At 37.1% G+C, this 12,425-nt stretch overlaps 1 protein-coding gene across 4 annotated transcripts in view; it reads left to right on the top strand.

Annotated features, from left to right (window-relative positions):
- FRY (FRY microtubule binding protein) overlaps positions 1 to 12,425 on the top strand; it is a 217,563-nt gene that overhangs the window by 142,286 nt on the left and 62,852 nt on the right. For all 4 annotated transcript variants that reach the window (XM_055702468.1, XM_027815612.2, XM_005446473.4 and 1 more), the window contains exons 29-33: positions 1,872 to 2,026; positions 4,095 to 4,194; positions 4,508 to 4,679; positions 6,403 to 6,659; positions 8,618 to 8,764. In XM_055702468.1, the coding sequence (XP_055558443.1) occupies positions 1,872 to 2,026; positions 4,095 to 4,194; positions 4,508 to 4,679; positions 6,403 to 6,659; positions 8,618 to 8,764 (831 nt within the window). The remainder of the gene's footprint in view (positions 1 to 1,871; positions 2,027 to 4,094; positions 4,195 to 4,507; positions 4,680 to 6,402; positions 6,660 to 8,617; positions 8,765 to 12,425) is intronic.

Raw genomic sequence — 12,425 nt, forward strand, 5'->3', positions numbered from 1 at the left:
GTAGGTAAATAATAAGATAAAAGAATTGCCTTATGGCTCCATGTTGCTTGCAACAGAAGTTTAGGCTTTTCATCTGCTGATAAAGGTTAAAAATGGCACGATCTCAAAATTATTTTTATTTCTATTTGGTGTACTTCCATCCACCTGCTTCAAATTTCTGTGGAATAAAAATGTGTAATCCCTTCCTGCATGGTAACATAGATGCTTGTGAAACAAATCTGAGTGAAAGTGAGTGGGTAGACCTTCTAAAGTCAAGAGGATAGGATAAATGATTCAGGAGAGGAAAGAGAATTTCTTTTCTTTTTAAAAAATATATAATAGATCATTCTTGCAACTTTCTCTTCTGTTTCTGTGAAGATGGGTTTGGACTTTGTAACTACCCAGTCATAAATACATTTCTGTATTTATAGCTGATTGGACTATCTCTTTGATTAAGAGTAGATTGGTGGGTTACACAAAGAGATGTAGAGAGAGAGATGGAGAGAGCAAGCAGTGATCTTTCCCTATATGGTGTCTTGCATATTGACCTGCTGTTCTCCTGGGGGAAAAAAAAAAACCCAAAAACAAAAACAAAAGACTCATACCAGCACAGGTGACTGTGATTGCTGAAAAAATGCAGACAGCAAATCCTACAGACTTGTAGAACAGCTAGAGTATACGTGCTGTAGAAATGATAATTGATTACAAAAGGAAAGGTTTGACAAAGTAGAAGAAAAGGGATAGCAACAGAGAACATCTTTTGGAAATTACGTAAGATCTTGGAATGCTGGTAGGGATGGAGCTATAAAGATAGCTGTAAGTGATATGTATAATTGAAATTCTTATGGATGTGGGAAGGAAACAGACAGAACAAGAGAAATGAAAAGATAATACATCTCGTCCTGATATGTTTTCATTATCAACAAATACTATATCACCATGCCTAATTGATCATTAGGTATATACCACTCATAAAGTAAGTGGGCACAAAAATTACCTTTTTTAATTTTTCCCCTTGAAATGCAAAATTTGGATATGATAGGTGAAATTTGTTTCCCCTAAGCTAATCACTATAATTCATGATTAATCATTGTAACGAAGGACTGGAACTAAATTTCAGTGCCTATATAACTAGTTCAGATTTAGGTGAGGTGGATTCTACCTGGTCCTTTGACATTAAGTATCATTTACAGTCTTTACAAGTAGTTACCTACACTCAGTGACGGAATATTAATAGGCATTAGTGCTTGGTGTTCCAGTACTATCCTTTGCTGAAGGAACAGTAAGGCACAGTCCAAGCCTTAGCTATAATGTATTTGTAGCAGTGGTGGTACCAGGATTAGAGTGATACAAGGTCTGTAGGGAGAGTTGTTAGATTGCTTGATGTAGGTGGATTAAATATACAAGTTTTCATGGCCCCAGGCTTGCAGAAGTTCTGTTTCTTTGTCTGCCATCTTTCTGTGTTAGTCAAAAGAAGGATACATGAAAGTGTGTCACTTTATGAAACTTACATGAAGTAGGGAATAAGCATTTAACAAATAAGTTAATCATTGCCAGTGGAAGTTGCCTAAGAACACCTATCAAGTGTCCTAGATTTTCCAAATATTCTGCTTTTTTCTGTGCTTAATTTTGGAAACCTCCTTTGAAAATTTATTTCATTTATGTAATCTTTTTACATACACAATTTTCTTTCAAGTGTGAAGTATTGAAATTTGAGTCACATTTCAACTCTGCTATCCTTGAAGTAGATTTATGATACATTTTCTGATTTCTTTTTACTTATTTTGAATACTCCATTCTCCCCTTGTTTTGCCTATGTCACTCTAAGAATTGCAGAGAATGAACATATCTGATCTCACCAATCATGTTTTGACTTGTATTTATTTGCTCAGGTTCACCAGCTTGGCTGTGAAGTTGTAGTCCTGTTGCTAGAACTGAATCCTGATCAAATCAATCTCTTCAACTGGGCTATAGATCGATGTTATACTGGATCATACCAGCTTGCCTCTGGATGTTTCAAAGCCATTGCAACTGTGTGTGGAAGCAGGTATTAATTAACCTATTAATCAACACTTTCAAATGTAAAGGAAACTGGGGGGTTCAGCTTGTGCTGTAAAGGATTGTTAGTCACACTTCTATGTTATATCCTCTCAAACCTTTCCTGGGGACTGTATCACTTTATTTCCAAAATAATAAAAAAAAAGCGAATCTGAAAATGAAGTGATGTGCTTGGTAGAAGATGCTCTTACTCTGAGTTTGAAATCTGTGGCATTTTAATACTGTTTTACTCAGGAAAATATAAAACAACCACAACACTAATTTGAACATAGGTCATAAGTCTAGTTTCAAAAGATTTGGCATGGTTTTTCATTTACTTTATAAAAGCAAAAATGTTTTAAATGTTATTGGCTTGAGAGTCATTATTTTGTTGTTTTTCTGAGTGGATTTCATTTGATTTGGTTACCAGTTGCTTTCCTGTAGACTGGTAACATCGTTGCTGCTAGTGCTAAGTAAGCACAAGCTACATGAAGACACAAATACAAATACTGCTATTGTGTCAGGCCTTCATGAAAACTTATCCTTTTTTTTTTTGTGGTATTTTTTCAAGACAAAATTTATAGAGAATTTCAGTGGTAGTTTAAAATAAGAAGATAATTTGCATCTAATTATAATAAAGTGAAAATTTCACTCTTGACAAAAAATGATTTGGCAAGACGTCTGATCAGCATAGTTCAACAGAAACACTTGGGATATAGCAAATCAAAACAGGTCAAGTATTTTAGAATTTATCTGTAAAAACATTTTGTTCTTACAGCAACAACTAGACTATACACTGCATTATACTGAGATTTTTTAAATATGAATGGAATTTTGTGTTTGCAAACTCAGTTATTTTAAGGGATTTTTTTAATGCACACAGAAACATATCAGGCTTTCAGCCAGTCTTTTTTCTGCTGATTGTGTTACCTGTGCCACTGTGTCCTAAAAATTAATCTTTCCCATACCTACAGTAAAAAGTGAGAGTATGATCTGCATGATTTACTTTGGAGTGAAAGTCCACTTTCTATCAAGTTTGGGGGTTTTATTCATATTTGAAAGCTGTTAACAGTTTTTCCTCTACCATCTACCAACATGTATAGAGAGGCCACTACTTAAACTGCTTGTAAAATGAGGAGTAATGTATGTCATTGCTGATGTCCGTCTTTCTACAAAGAAGCTACTTCCCTTACTTTTTTTGTTACTATTATTTTCTAAATTTAGTGGAAGGACAAAGAGACAGGTGTAGAGGAAGGACTGCAGCTAGTATTTGGAATTACCAAGAACGTCCCATGCTGTGCTTGTGTTTGCTCTGTTTTTTAACACTAAGATGTCCAAATAGGTATTCTGCACCTATCCAGGAACACAGTAGCTCACATCTATAACAAGAAATAGATGGTTCACAATTGAATCAGGTGCATTTACAAATCATCAAGGAAAGTGGAAACTCATTTAGTGAAAATCCAAATATTGTGACATGAGAATTGCTTTTCTGGCAATATTTTCTTTAAGTTAACACTTAAATATGTTTACCCTTACAGTTAATATTGACTTTATAGATAGTGGACTTTTTGAAGTAGTTCTTCATGTTTACTCCTCAAAAACTGTTTTGATAGAACTGTCTAACATCTGGGAATGTTCGTGTCAGAGATAGTGTCTTTTCTCCAACGGGACTGTTTTAATTGTAGCTTGGCTTAAGAACTATTTTGTCCCTGGAAATTTTCGTGCTACCCATCTTCTCTTATGGGTGTTGGCCTGTTCTATAACAGTTTATGTTACAAATGAAAATGAATTGACAGTTACAGAGACAGGTATTGCGTTTCTCACTGTGGGTAACTCAGAGCATTCCTAAGCATTAGCCTAAGGTAATCAGAAATAATCCTTTCTTTCTTCCCATTCACCAGACTGCCCTTTGATCAAGCAGCATGTATTTGTAAGGGCTCCCTTTCATATTCTGGTGGTAGAACAGAGAAAAGAAAGATGGCATTCTCTTTAGACCGTATTACAGAGTAAACCAGAGTGAATATAATCTGCATTCCTCACCAACATTCACAAAAATGTACTGTTTATTCTTCTAGGAACTATCCTTTTGATATAGTGACGCTTTTAAACTTGGTGCTGTTCAAGGCATCTGACACCAACAGAGAGATTTATGAAATTTCCATGCAACTTATGCAGGCATGTATCAGCTATGTTTTTTGTCCTCCTATCTTTGGGGGTTTTATGTGAACTTCTTATAAAGTACTGTTTATTTGCTTTCTAGTTTTGTTTTGAAAACAAACAACTAGTTTTATCTTGGCTATAAATTCTTACAGGAATATTTATAGAAAAATTAATGGAAAAATATTAGCTATGGTGTCTTTCAAGTTTGGAGAGTGTACTCTGAAGCATATAGATCATTTTCTGGTATCTAAACTTGAAACACTGACATTTCCTGAATTAATGCATTTTTATTGTCTCATTACTTTTGGCTTTTTTTTGTCTTTTATAGATCCTTGAATCAAAGCTTTTTGTTTATTCAAAAAAGGTAGCTGAGCAAAGACCAGGCAGTATCTTGTATGGTACACATGGTCCATTGCCACCTCTTTACAGTGTCTCACTTGCCCTGCTTTCATATGAACTAGCAAGGATGTATCCTGAACTTACGCTTCCACTTTTTTCAGGTACCTGTATCTGTTTGACTTATCAGCTTTACATTTTTATACAAATGGTAGACTGCTAAGACATTTCCACCTGTGAATAGCAATTCTGTTTATAAATTTAGCTTGACCCGGTTTCATTCTGGTTCAGGTCAAATCAGATTTAGAAATGCAATATATATTTCCTAGAGGTACTTACACAATGTACAGAATAGCTATTTAAAAACCCTGTTTGGGGAGACTGTGCCATTTGTGTCATCTTAGGGTAACTTTGAAATTACAAAGGCCCTGAATTAGTTAAAGTGACATTGGCAAACTCTACTGTAATAGATGATACTTGTGAGGATAAAATTCTTCATTTTATATAAACATGACTTTAACTTTGGGAAGATAGATTGCATCTGTCCGGTTTTACCAATGATTCAAAAGACTCTGAATGAGTGGTCTCTACCTTCTGTTATTTGCCCCATATGCAAGCCTTACTATCGATTTTATCAGAAGTACATTTTGTCAGGGTTACTGAAAAAAATACTGAAGAATCAGACCTGTAGGAGCACCATTCAGAATATGCCCACTCTGAGACTGTTCCTGGGAACAATGAAGTTTTGAGGTGTATCTCTCTTTTAATCTATCTAATGCATTGCTCTAGTTTTTATACAACAGAATGTAATGTCTGTAATCGTGGGAATTCTTACTGGCTCTTAAAATCCCTTTCTGTTGTTTTTATTCCATCTGTAGGGGCTAGAAGAAGGGTCAAGGAACAATACATCATCCGTTTCTCAGTGCCCAAGATACCATAAATAACTGTTGTAGAAAAAATTCTGATGGCTCATTTATCTTAAAAAACCCAAATGTTGTTCATTATTACTGTTACCATCTATTCATGTTGCTGTAGTGGCTCTGTCATTTAAAAGAACTCAGATACAGAGTCCCAATCAAAGTCCCTTTTTATACATCTGGAATCATAAGGAGGGAGAACAGTGTAGGTCTTGAAGATTTTTAAATACCAGGCAGCAAGGAAAGAGAGGAAATGTTAACTGTATTGATTTTACAGAATAGTTCTGGTAAAGAGAGCTAATGTGGTTCACCTTGGCAGGAAGCCTGTCACTGTATTTCTTAACCCAGATTTTCCAAATCCCTTTCCCTTACTTTGCAATTCTTCTTTTATAAACTATATAAAGTGCTGTATACAAGCACTCCTGGACTGACAGCTGACTATTAATTTTACAGGCCTCCCCACAGGAAGTAAGACTCCTAATACATGCAAGATGTTTTTGTAAACTTGGTATAATAAGTGCCTTAAGATTTAAACTATACCTTAGAAATGTGGAGGTTGATGGGGTGCTTGTAGTTCTGCAGAACACTCTTCAGTGTTCATTGTAATTCTCCAAAAGCTCTGGAAATTCCAGAATAACCACCAGTAACTGAATTATCCTTTTCCCTCTTTATGGACATCCATTTCACTTAATACATAATATGTCACAGTAACAAGGGATGACTTTCTGTTTCTAAGCCCAAACTATGTTAGTTGTTTTAGACAGAAGACCTGACCAGTTGCTTGCTGTTATTGAGCTTTAAATTAACATTTCTGTTCAGGAAGCTCAACTACATGTTTTTGTATGCTTGTGGTTTGCAAGATAAAAACCATCAAGTGGTCTAACACATGGCAGAAATCTGATTTAAACCATGTATTTAAGGTTTCTTTCATAAACTGATATGTTGTCCTTTTCAACTTTTACTATTTTAGAGGTAAGCCAGAGATTTCCAACAACACATCCAAATGGAAGACAGATCATGCTTACCTATCTGTTACCATGGCTTCATAACATTGAACTTGTAGACAACAGACTGCTGCTCCCTGGTTCAAGCCCTACCACTCCAGAAGATGAACTGAAGGACAAGGATGGGGAAATAGCGGTCACAAGTGGACTAAAAGGCAATGGCTGGGGCTCTCCTGAGGCCACATCACTGGTTCTTAATAATCTCATGTACATGACAGCTAAGGTAAAAAAAGCAAAACAGACAAAACAATCTGTAAAACAATTCCTGAAATACTCAAACTTAGGTTTCTTAAGCAAAAGGTACTTGGGTTTTTTCTCTCTGATCCCAGAAATTTTGCATCTGGAACAGTCTGTTCTAGTCAGACACAACCTTGTTTTTGGAAGGAATTCCTTCAGTTTTTCTTTTAAGGACAATGCTAAAACTGTTATCTCTCAAAACATGGACAAAGAAAAATGTTTTACCCTTTTAAAAAAAAACAACTTAATACTTACAGCATTAAAAATTACTTACAGAGGAACTAAATTCAGTTCCCTCCTGTATCACCTCCTGGGTTAATGTCTAAGGTTTATTTGAGGGTGAGAATGAGCACCTGGAATTTGTCCTACTGAAGCTCTTGTACTTTCTAGGAAACACTTCAATATTCTTTAAGATAGAGAAAAGGAAAACACTATAAATTTCTAAGGTGCTAGTTAAAGCATTCTTTTGTAAAAAGAAAGCTATTTTACATCTCAGGTCCTAAAAAAGGACATGGGATTCCTTTTTTCCAGTTACTGTTTCATGTAAAATGCCTGAAACAGCTGGTGAAGAAGGTACTGGGAATCCATCTTTTCCTTCTCTTTGCTGAGTTGCAGGCTGCTATACCAGTGTGCTGTGCCTGCTCTGGCACTGCTTTTGCCAGATTCAGTACATACCTCTCAACTGCTAAATACATAAACCCCAGGAAGTAATGCATGGGGCCTATGTCATACAAGACAGGGTGCCTCACGTATTCTAACCTGCTCAGGGTTAATCCTCTCTCGAGCAGAATGTGTGTATCCATGCTATATAGCAGTTGATTCTGGATCTTGCCTCATGCTGAGGTCCTGTAACTAAAACAATTATTATTTTGGTCGCATTTTGTCATATGAGCATGTCTGACATAATGCGGGGGCTGTGGTTCAGCCCACCAGGAAGTTTTTTTGATACTTGTTAGTATATCCAGGGGATGATACTGACTCATGAATTGTCTGATGGTACAGTCTCTAGGATATTGTTAGAGGAATTTTATGGGTTGAAAACAGATGTGATGCAGACTCACCTTTACTGCCTATCAGCAGCAATCCTTGGAGTAAGTTGCATCCAAAACCACACAAAGTGTTTGTTCCAGAGTGAACAAGTATGCTTTCTTCAAACCATATTGATTGAAGAACTACCTTTGAGGCTGTACGAGTGATACTGAGACTGGCATCAGGCACCTAGAAGTGCCAAAGTAGAAGACAGTAGATGTAGATGCCAGTGACAGTGTAGATGTAGCTAATATGTATTAAATCATTTTCAGAAGAGCATGACCTGCAGATTGCCACTCCTCTCCTAGCAGAATGTCAGTCTGTGCAGTGCTTAAAACACTCTTCTCAAAGTGGGAGCCAGTAGCATTACATAGGGAACGGAACAGCTTCAGTTCGGCACTCCCACATCCTGGATGCATGCACTAACCACTTAACTGACTGGACAAAAGGAAGTCATTCCTATAACCATGTCTTGCAAAAGGGAGCAAAAGCTGCTCATTTTCATTGCGAAATGCTTAATTCTGCTAGGATTTACTCAGGAAAGAGTTGCCAAATTGTTCACTACTGTGAAGGCTGAAGCACTTAGGTACAGACATGCAGAGCCAGAACTGCAGTCGCTTGAACAATGGTAAAGATGAAACCAAATAAGCTGCTTGAATTTAGGATCAACTTTTGAATTTACATTCCTGGAAGCTTTCTTTTTATTTTTTTTAAAGCCCTTCTGTGAATCTGAACCTAAATACGTTTAAATAGAATTTATGCTTTGGAGGCTATGAGGTAGCTTTTGAAAATACTGTTTTGTCACTTTTTACAGCATTTTACTGTTGATTTTGCATAAGAAAATGCTTTAAAAGAGCATGCCTTAGTTTGGAGATCTGCATATTTCAAGAAATGTATGCCTATGATCCTTTGCAGTACGGAGATGAAATTCCTGGACCAGAGATGGAGAATGTCTGGAATGCTTTGGCCAACAATGAAAAATGGAGTAACAACCTTAGGATAACACTGCAGTTTCTCATTAGTTTGTGTGGTGTTAGCAGTGATACCATCCTTTTACCTTATGTAAGTGTTTCCACTTTATTTTATTTACTATTAGCTGCACAGGTTTAAATGAAGGTAACAGCTGTCACCTGCAGAAAAGTAATTTCTGTTTCAAAAATAAGAAGTACCAAAGTATTCCCTAGCACACTGTACAGCACTAAAATAGTGAGAATTAGCCAAGAAACTGAAATTCAAGAAAAGAATTGAGTAGTGGGAATCTCAGTCTCCACCAGCAGAGCACACCTCATTTCAATCAAGAGGTGGGCATCTCTCAAGCAAAGAGGAGCTTTGCATGTTGCATGTCTGTGTAAGAGGCCAGTAACAGGGCCTGGCCATAAATTGCATGAGAATGGATGAGAAAAAAAATTAGAAATATTTTTTCGTGTCAGAATTACATAAAAATATGCAATTTATATATGTATTTAACATTAAAAAGGCAGAATGGATGTTCAGAGGTTAAATAACTTGCATGAAGAATGAAGACAAGTAAAAATATTAAATGCTTATGATTTTTCTCAGTAATCAATAGTTTACAAAGCTAGTAGTTAAATTTGGAAAGTCCTTTAAATAATGGATGTTATATCATGAATGGAACATAACATGCTATAATCTTACTAGGTTTTTTTGTTGTAAAGATTTAGGCATTACTTCAGAAAAGTGTGTAATTTTAAGAAAGTGCTACATTCTCTTCTCCTTTAGCAGACTAAGACTTTCTGTGGGACACCTCAAGAGACACAAGATAGCTAACATTTATAAGCTTCTTACCATATCAACTTTTGTCATTGCATGGCTGTCAAGAATTATATAACTGTTCCTGCAATGTGCAAGTCAAACTGTGCAGGATATTGTTATTATTCAAGTTAAAATAAAATCAGGGCTGTCTGAGAAAAGCATGATAGTCCCATTCCCATGTTCCTTATTGCTCAGTTGCTGGGTGAAACAGAATCTAAATTTAGCAGATTTTCCAGCACAATTATAATAGGCTGGTTTATTAGTTACCCTCTTCCTATTGATTTCTGAAATAAATTTGAAATTACTATTAATTGATTAAACTTACTTAAAAAGCCTCATAAACATACTTCATTTACAGCTGCTGAAATAATACTTCACTTAAAGTGTTTATGATAACTGCTATGCATAATAAAATAAAGGAAATATAGAAGCCTGTAAAGATTTTCAAGATGTTGTTACTGTACCATAGACATCCTGTTGGTTTCCTTTTATTTGTATGGTTTCTTGTTCTGTGTTCTCAAATCAGTGCATATATATGCAAAGTCATCATGGCCTAGCTAATCCAAAGAGGAGAGATTTGAAAGTGGAGTTGGTGTAAGAACAAGCTCAAGGTTTATATGAGAAGAAGGCAAAGGGGTTGATCCCAAGAATGTTGAGGATAATAAAGATGTTTCCATCAATTGTGACACAGTGGCAGAGGCTCTCCGTTCAGTGTTCACCGTGCTTTGAGCAGGAGGTTAGATGAGAGACCTCCCAGGTTCTTTCCAACCTGACTATGACAGACTTGGGATTGAGCCCAAAGGTGGCCTCCATCAGGAGGAGCTTTCTTGACAGAGAACAAGTGGAAATCACAGAGATAAAAGATGATGTGAGGGCTGTTGTTGTATTTTTGACAGCTTACATAAAGGGTTAGGGGCAGTTTCCTAAGAGGAAGGAGTAGTCCTACGCTGAGTGTGTGTCTCACTCCTGAATATGTATAACCTGATTGGAAATGCCTGATAACCCTGTTGCCTCTTGCTCAGGAGCCCCTCATGTACCTCATCCCCCCATACAGATACTTGCCAACCCAGAGATCTCAACACATCTTTTTTCCAAAACTGTTGCCATCCCACAGCTCTAAGCAGCCTACATCAAACCCCCTTAGCACTTCTTTCTTCAAATCCTTTCCAAACCCCCTTGCCTTGAAGCGTTGGCTCTCATAGTCCTGTCCTCCTCCAGGACAAGACAGTCCTCTTACCCCACAAAGAGAGAAGTAGAAGTCTGTTTTGGCATCACCAGCTTTCTCTGCTCAGCAGCTCTTATTTTGCATGTGAGACTTTTCTGCTCTCCCTCCCAGGCTTCCAGTGGCTGTTCACAAGACAATCAGGTCTTCACTGGTGGCAGCAGCTGACAAGGTTCCTATGTTTTGTGCCACCCTGTTAGTCTGTGATTTGTAATGCTAAGTTAAACGTCTGATTCTCAGATTTTGCAAAATCTGAAAACATTTTCAATTTCTGTAGAAAGCCTGACTGTGTTTATGAGTCACCCCTTAGCTGATAGCTTTCTCTGGAGCAGGAAAATACTCGGGCTTATCACACACATCTGCTCAGTGTTCTGATAATGCCCTGGAGTCTACAGAAATCATACCTCACTCTGCTAACTACACAAGACTGCTCATACCATAAACATGTATCTTCCATTATCATGTAAATAACAAACACACATTACCAAATAAAGATAAGTCGAACAGTTTATCAGCACTGTTCCAGCTCACCTGGGCTCTAAAGACCATGCAGTTGCAAGATCGCCAGTTTACCCATCTCCTTTTGGAACCCTCTGTGCCCGAAGGCAGTCACCAGCTGCTTCATGCCTTCAGCCATCTGTTCTGCCTGTGCAGGTCCAAGCCAAAAGCATGTCTGACTTACATTTTTTTATTTTTTTTTAATCAGCTAAATTCATTGCTTTGTCTCTTATATTTCCTTTAAGCATTTTTTCCCAGTGTCCCAGTGCGAATTGCTGAGCTGTCCTTTCTTTCACATATGTACTGAAAGACTTCTCAGAATATCTACAGTTCAGAAACCTCTTCAGCAAAGACACAGTGTAGGGAACATGACTCCTGGGGTGAAAGAAGCTGAAGTGGCACTGTCAGCCCAACTAGAAATGATCCTTGGAAAGGAGGTGGATTTATATCTGGAAAGCCCCTGGGAAATTCTTACCACAGTAAAAGAGACTTTGAATATGTGCATTTTCTCTAAGCCAAAGAAAAGGAGAGAGAAAAGGAGAAAAGAAGCGGTCAGGAAGTTATTTTAGTGGAGGTATTTAAGAGTGTAAGCACAACAGTACTTGGTGAGGCCAACAGGCAGTTCAGTCCAGTGTATTAGCTCCATTCTAAGCATCTATTTTGGGACATCTTTATAAACAAGAAGGCAAGCACACAGGGATGCTTCCCCATATGGTCTCCTAGCTCCAGCAGTTTATGAATCAAATGTTTTTGAGCCAGAGTCTCTGCTTTTAATAGCTATCGCATTATTTTTTCCTCAAGAATTCAGTTGCATTTGATCTGTGTCTCAGCAGTCCTCGTTGCTGTGGTGCATACAGTGAGATTTGAGGTCTTATTAAAAGATTTATAGAAATTCACAGAATTTCTATAAACAATACTCTCAAATTTTTCAAATCAGGATGCATGAATTCTATATACACATTTGCTCTGCCTTTCTTCCATGTGCTATTACTTTGATTACAGACATAAGTAGCTACTCAGAGCCTGGCTTATTCTTTATGGCTGCAGCTACCTCTTTCACATCAACTGTATCTGTAAATACAAGCATGAAGATTTGAGTGGATCTAGCTTTCTAGATGAGAAGATTGTTCCATTCAAGAGTGTGAGGTTCATCTTCAGTGGAAGTCACATACTCAAACTATAAATCCCTGAATGTGATTGAGAGTTAATACCGATATCCTTAAAAGATAG

This window comes from Falco cherrug, chromosome 2 (assembly GCF_023634085.1).
Source record: "Falco cherrug isolate bFalChe1 chromosome 2, bFalChe1.pri, whole genome shotgun sequence".
Classification (NCBI taxonomy): domain Eukaryota; kingdom Metazoa; phylum Chordata; class Aves; order Falconiformes; family Falconidae; genus Falco; species Falco cherrug.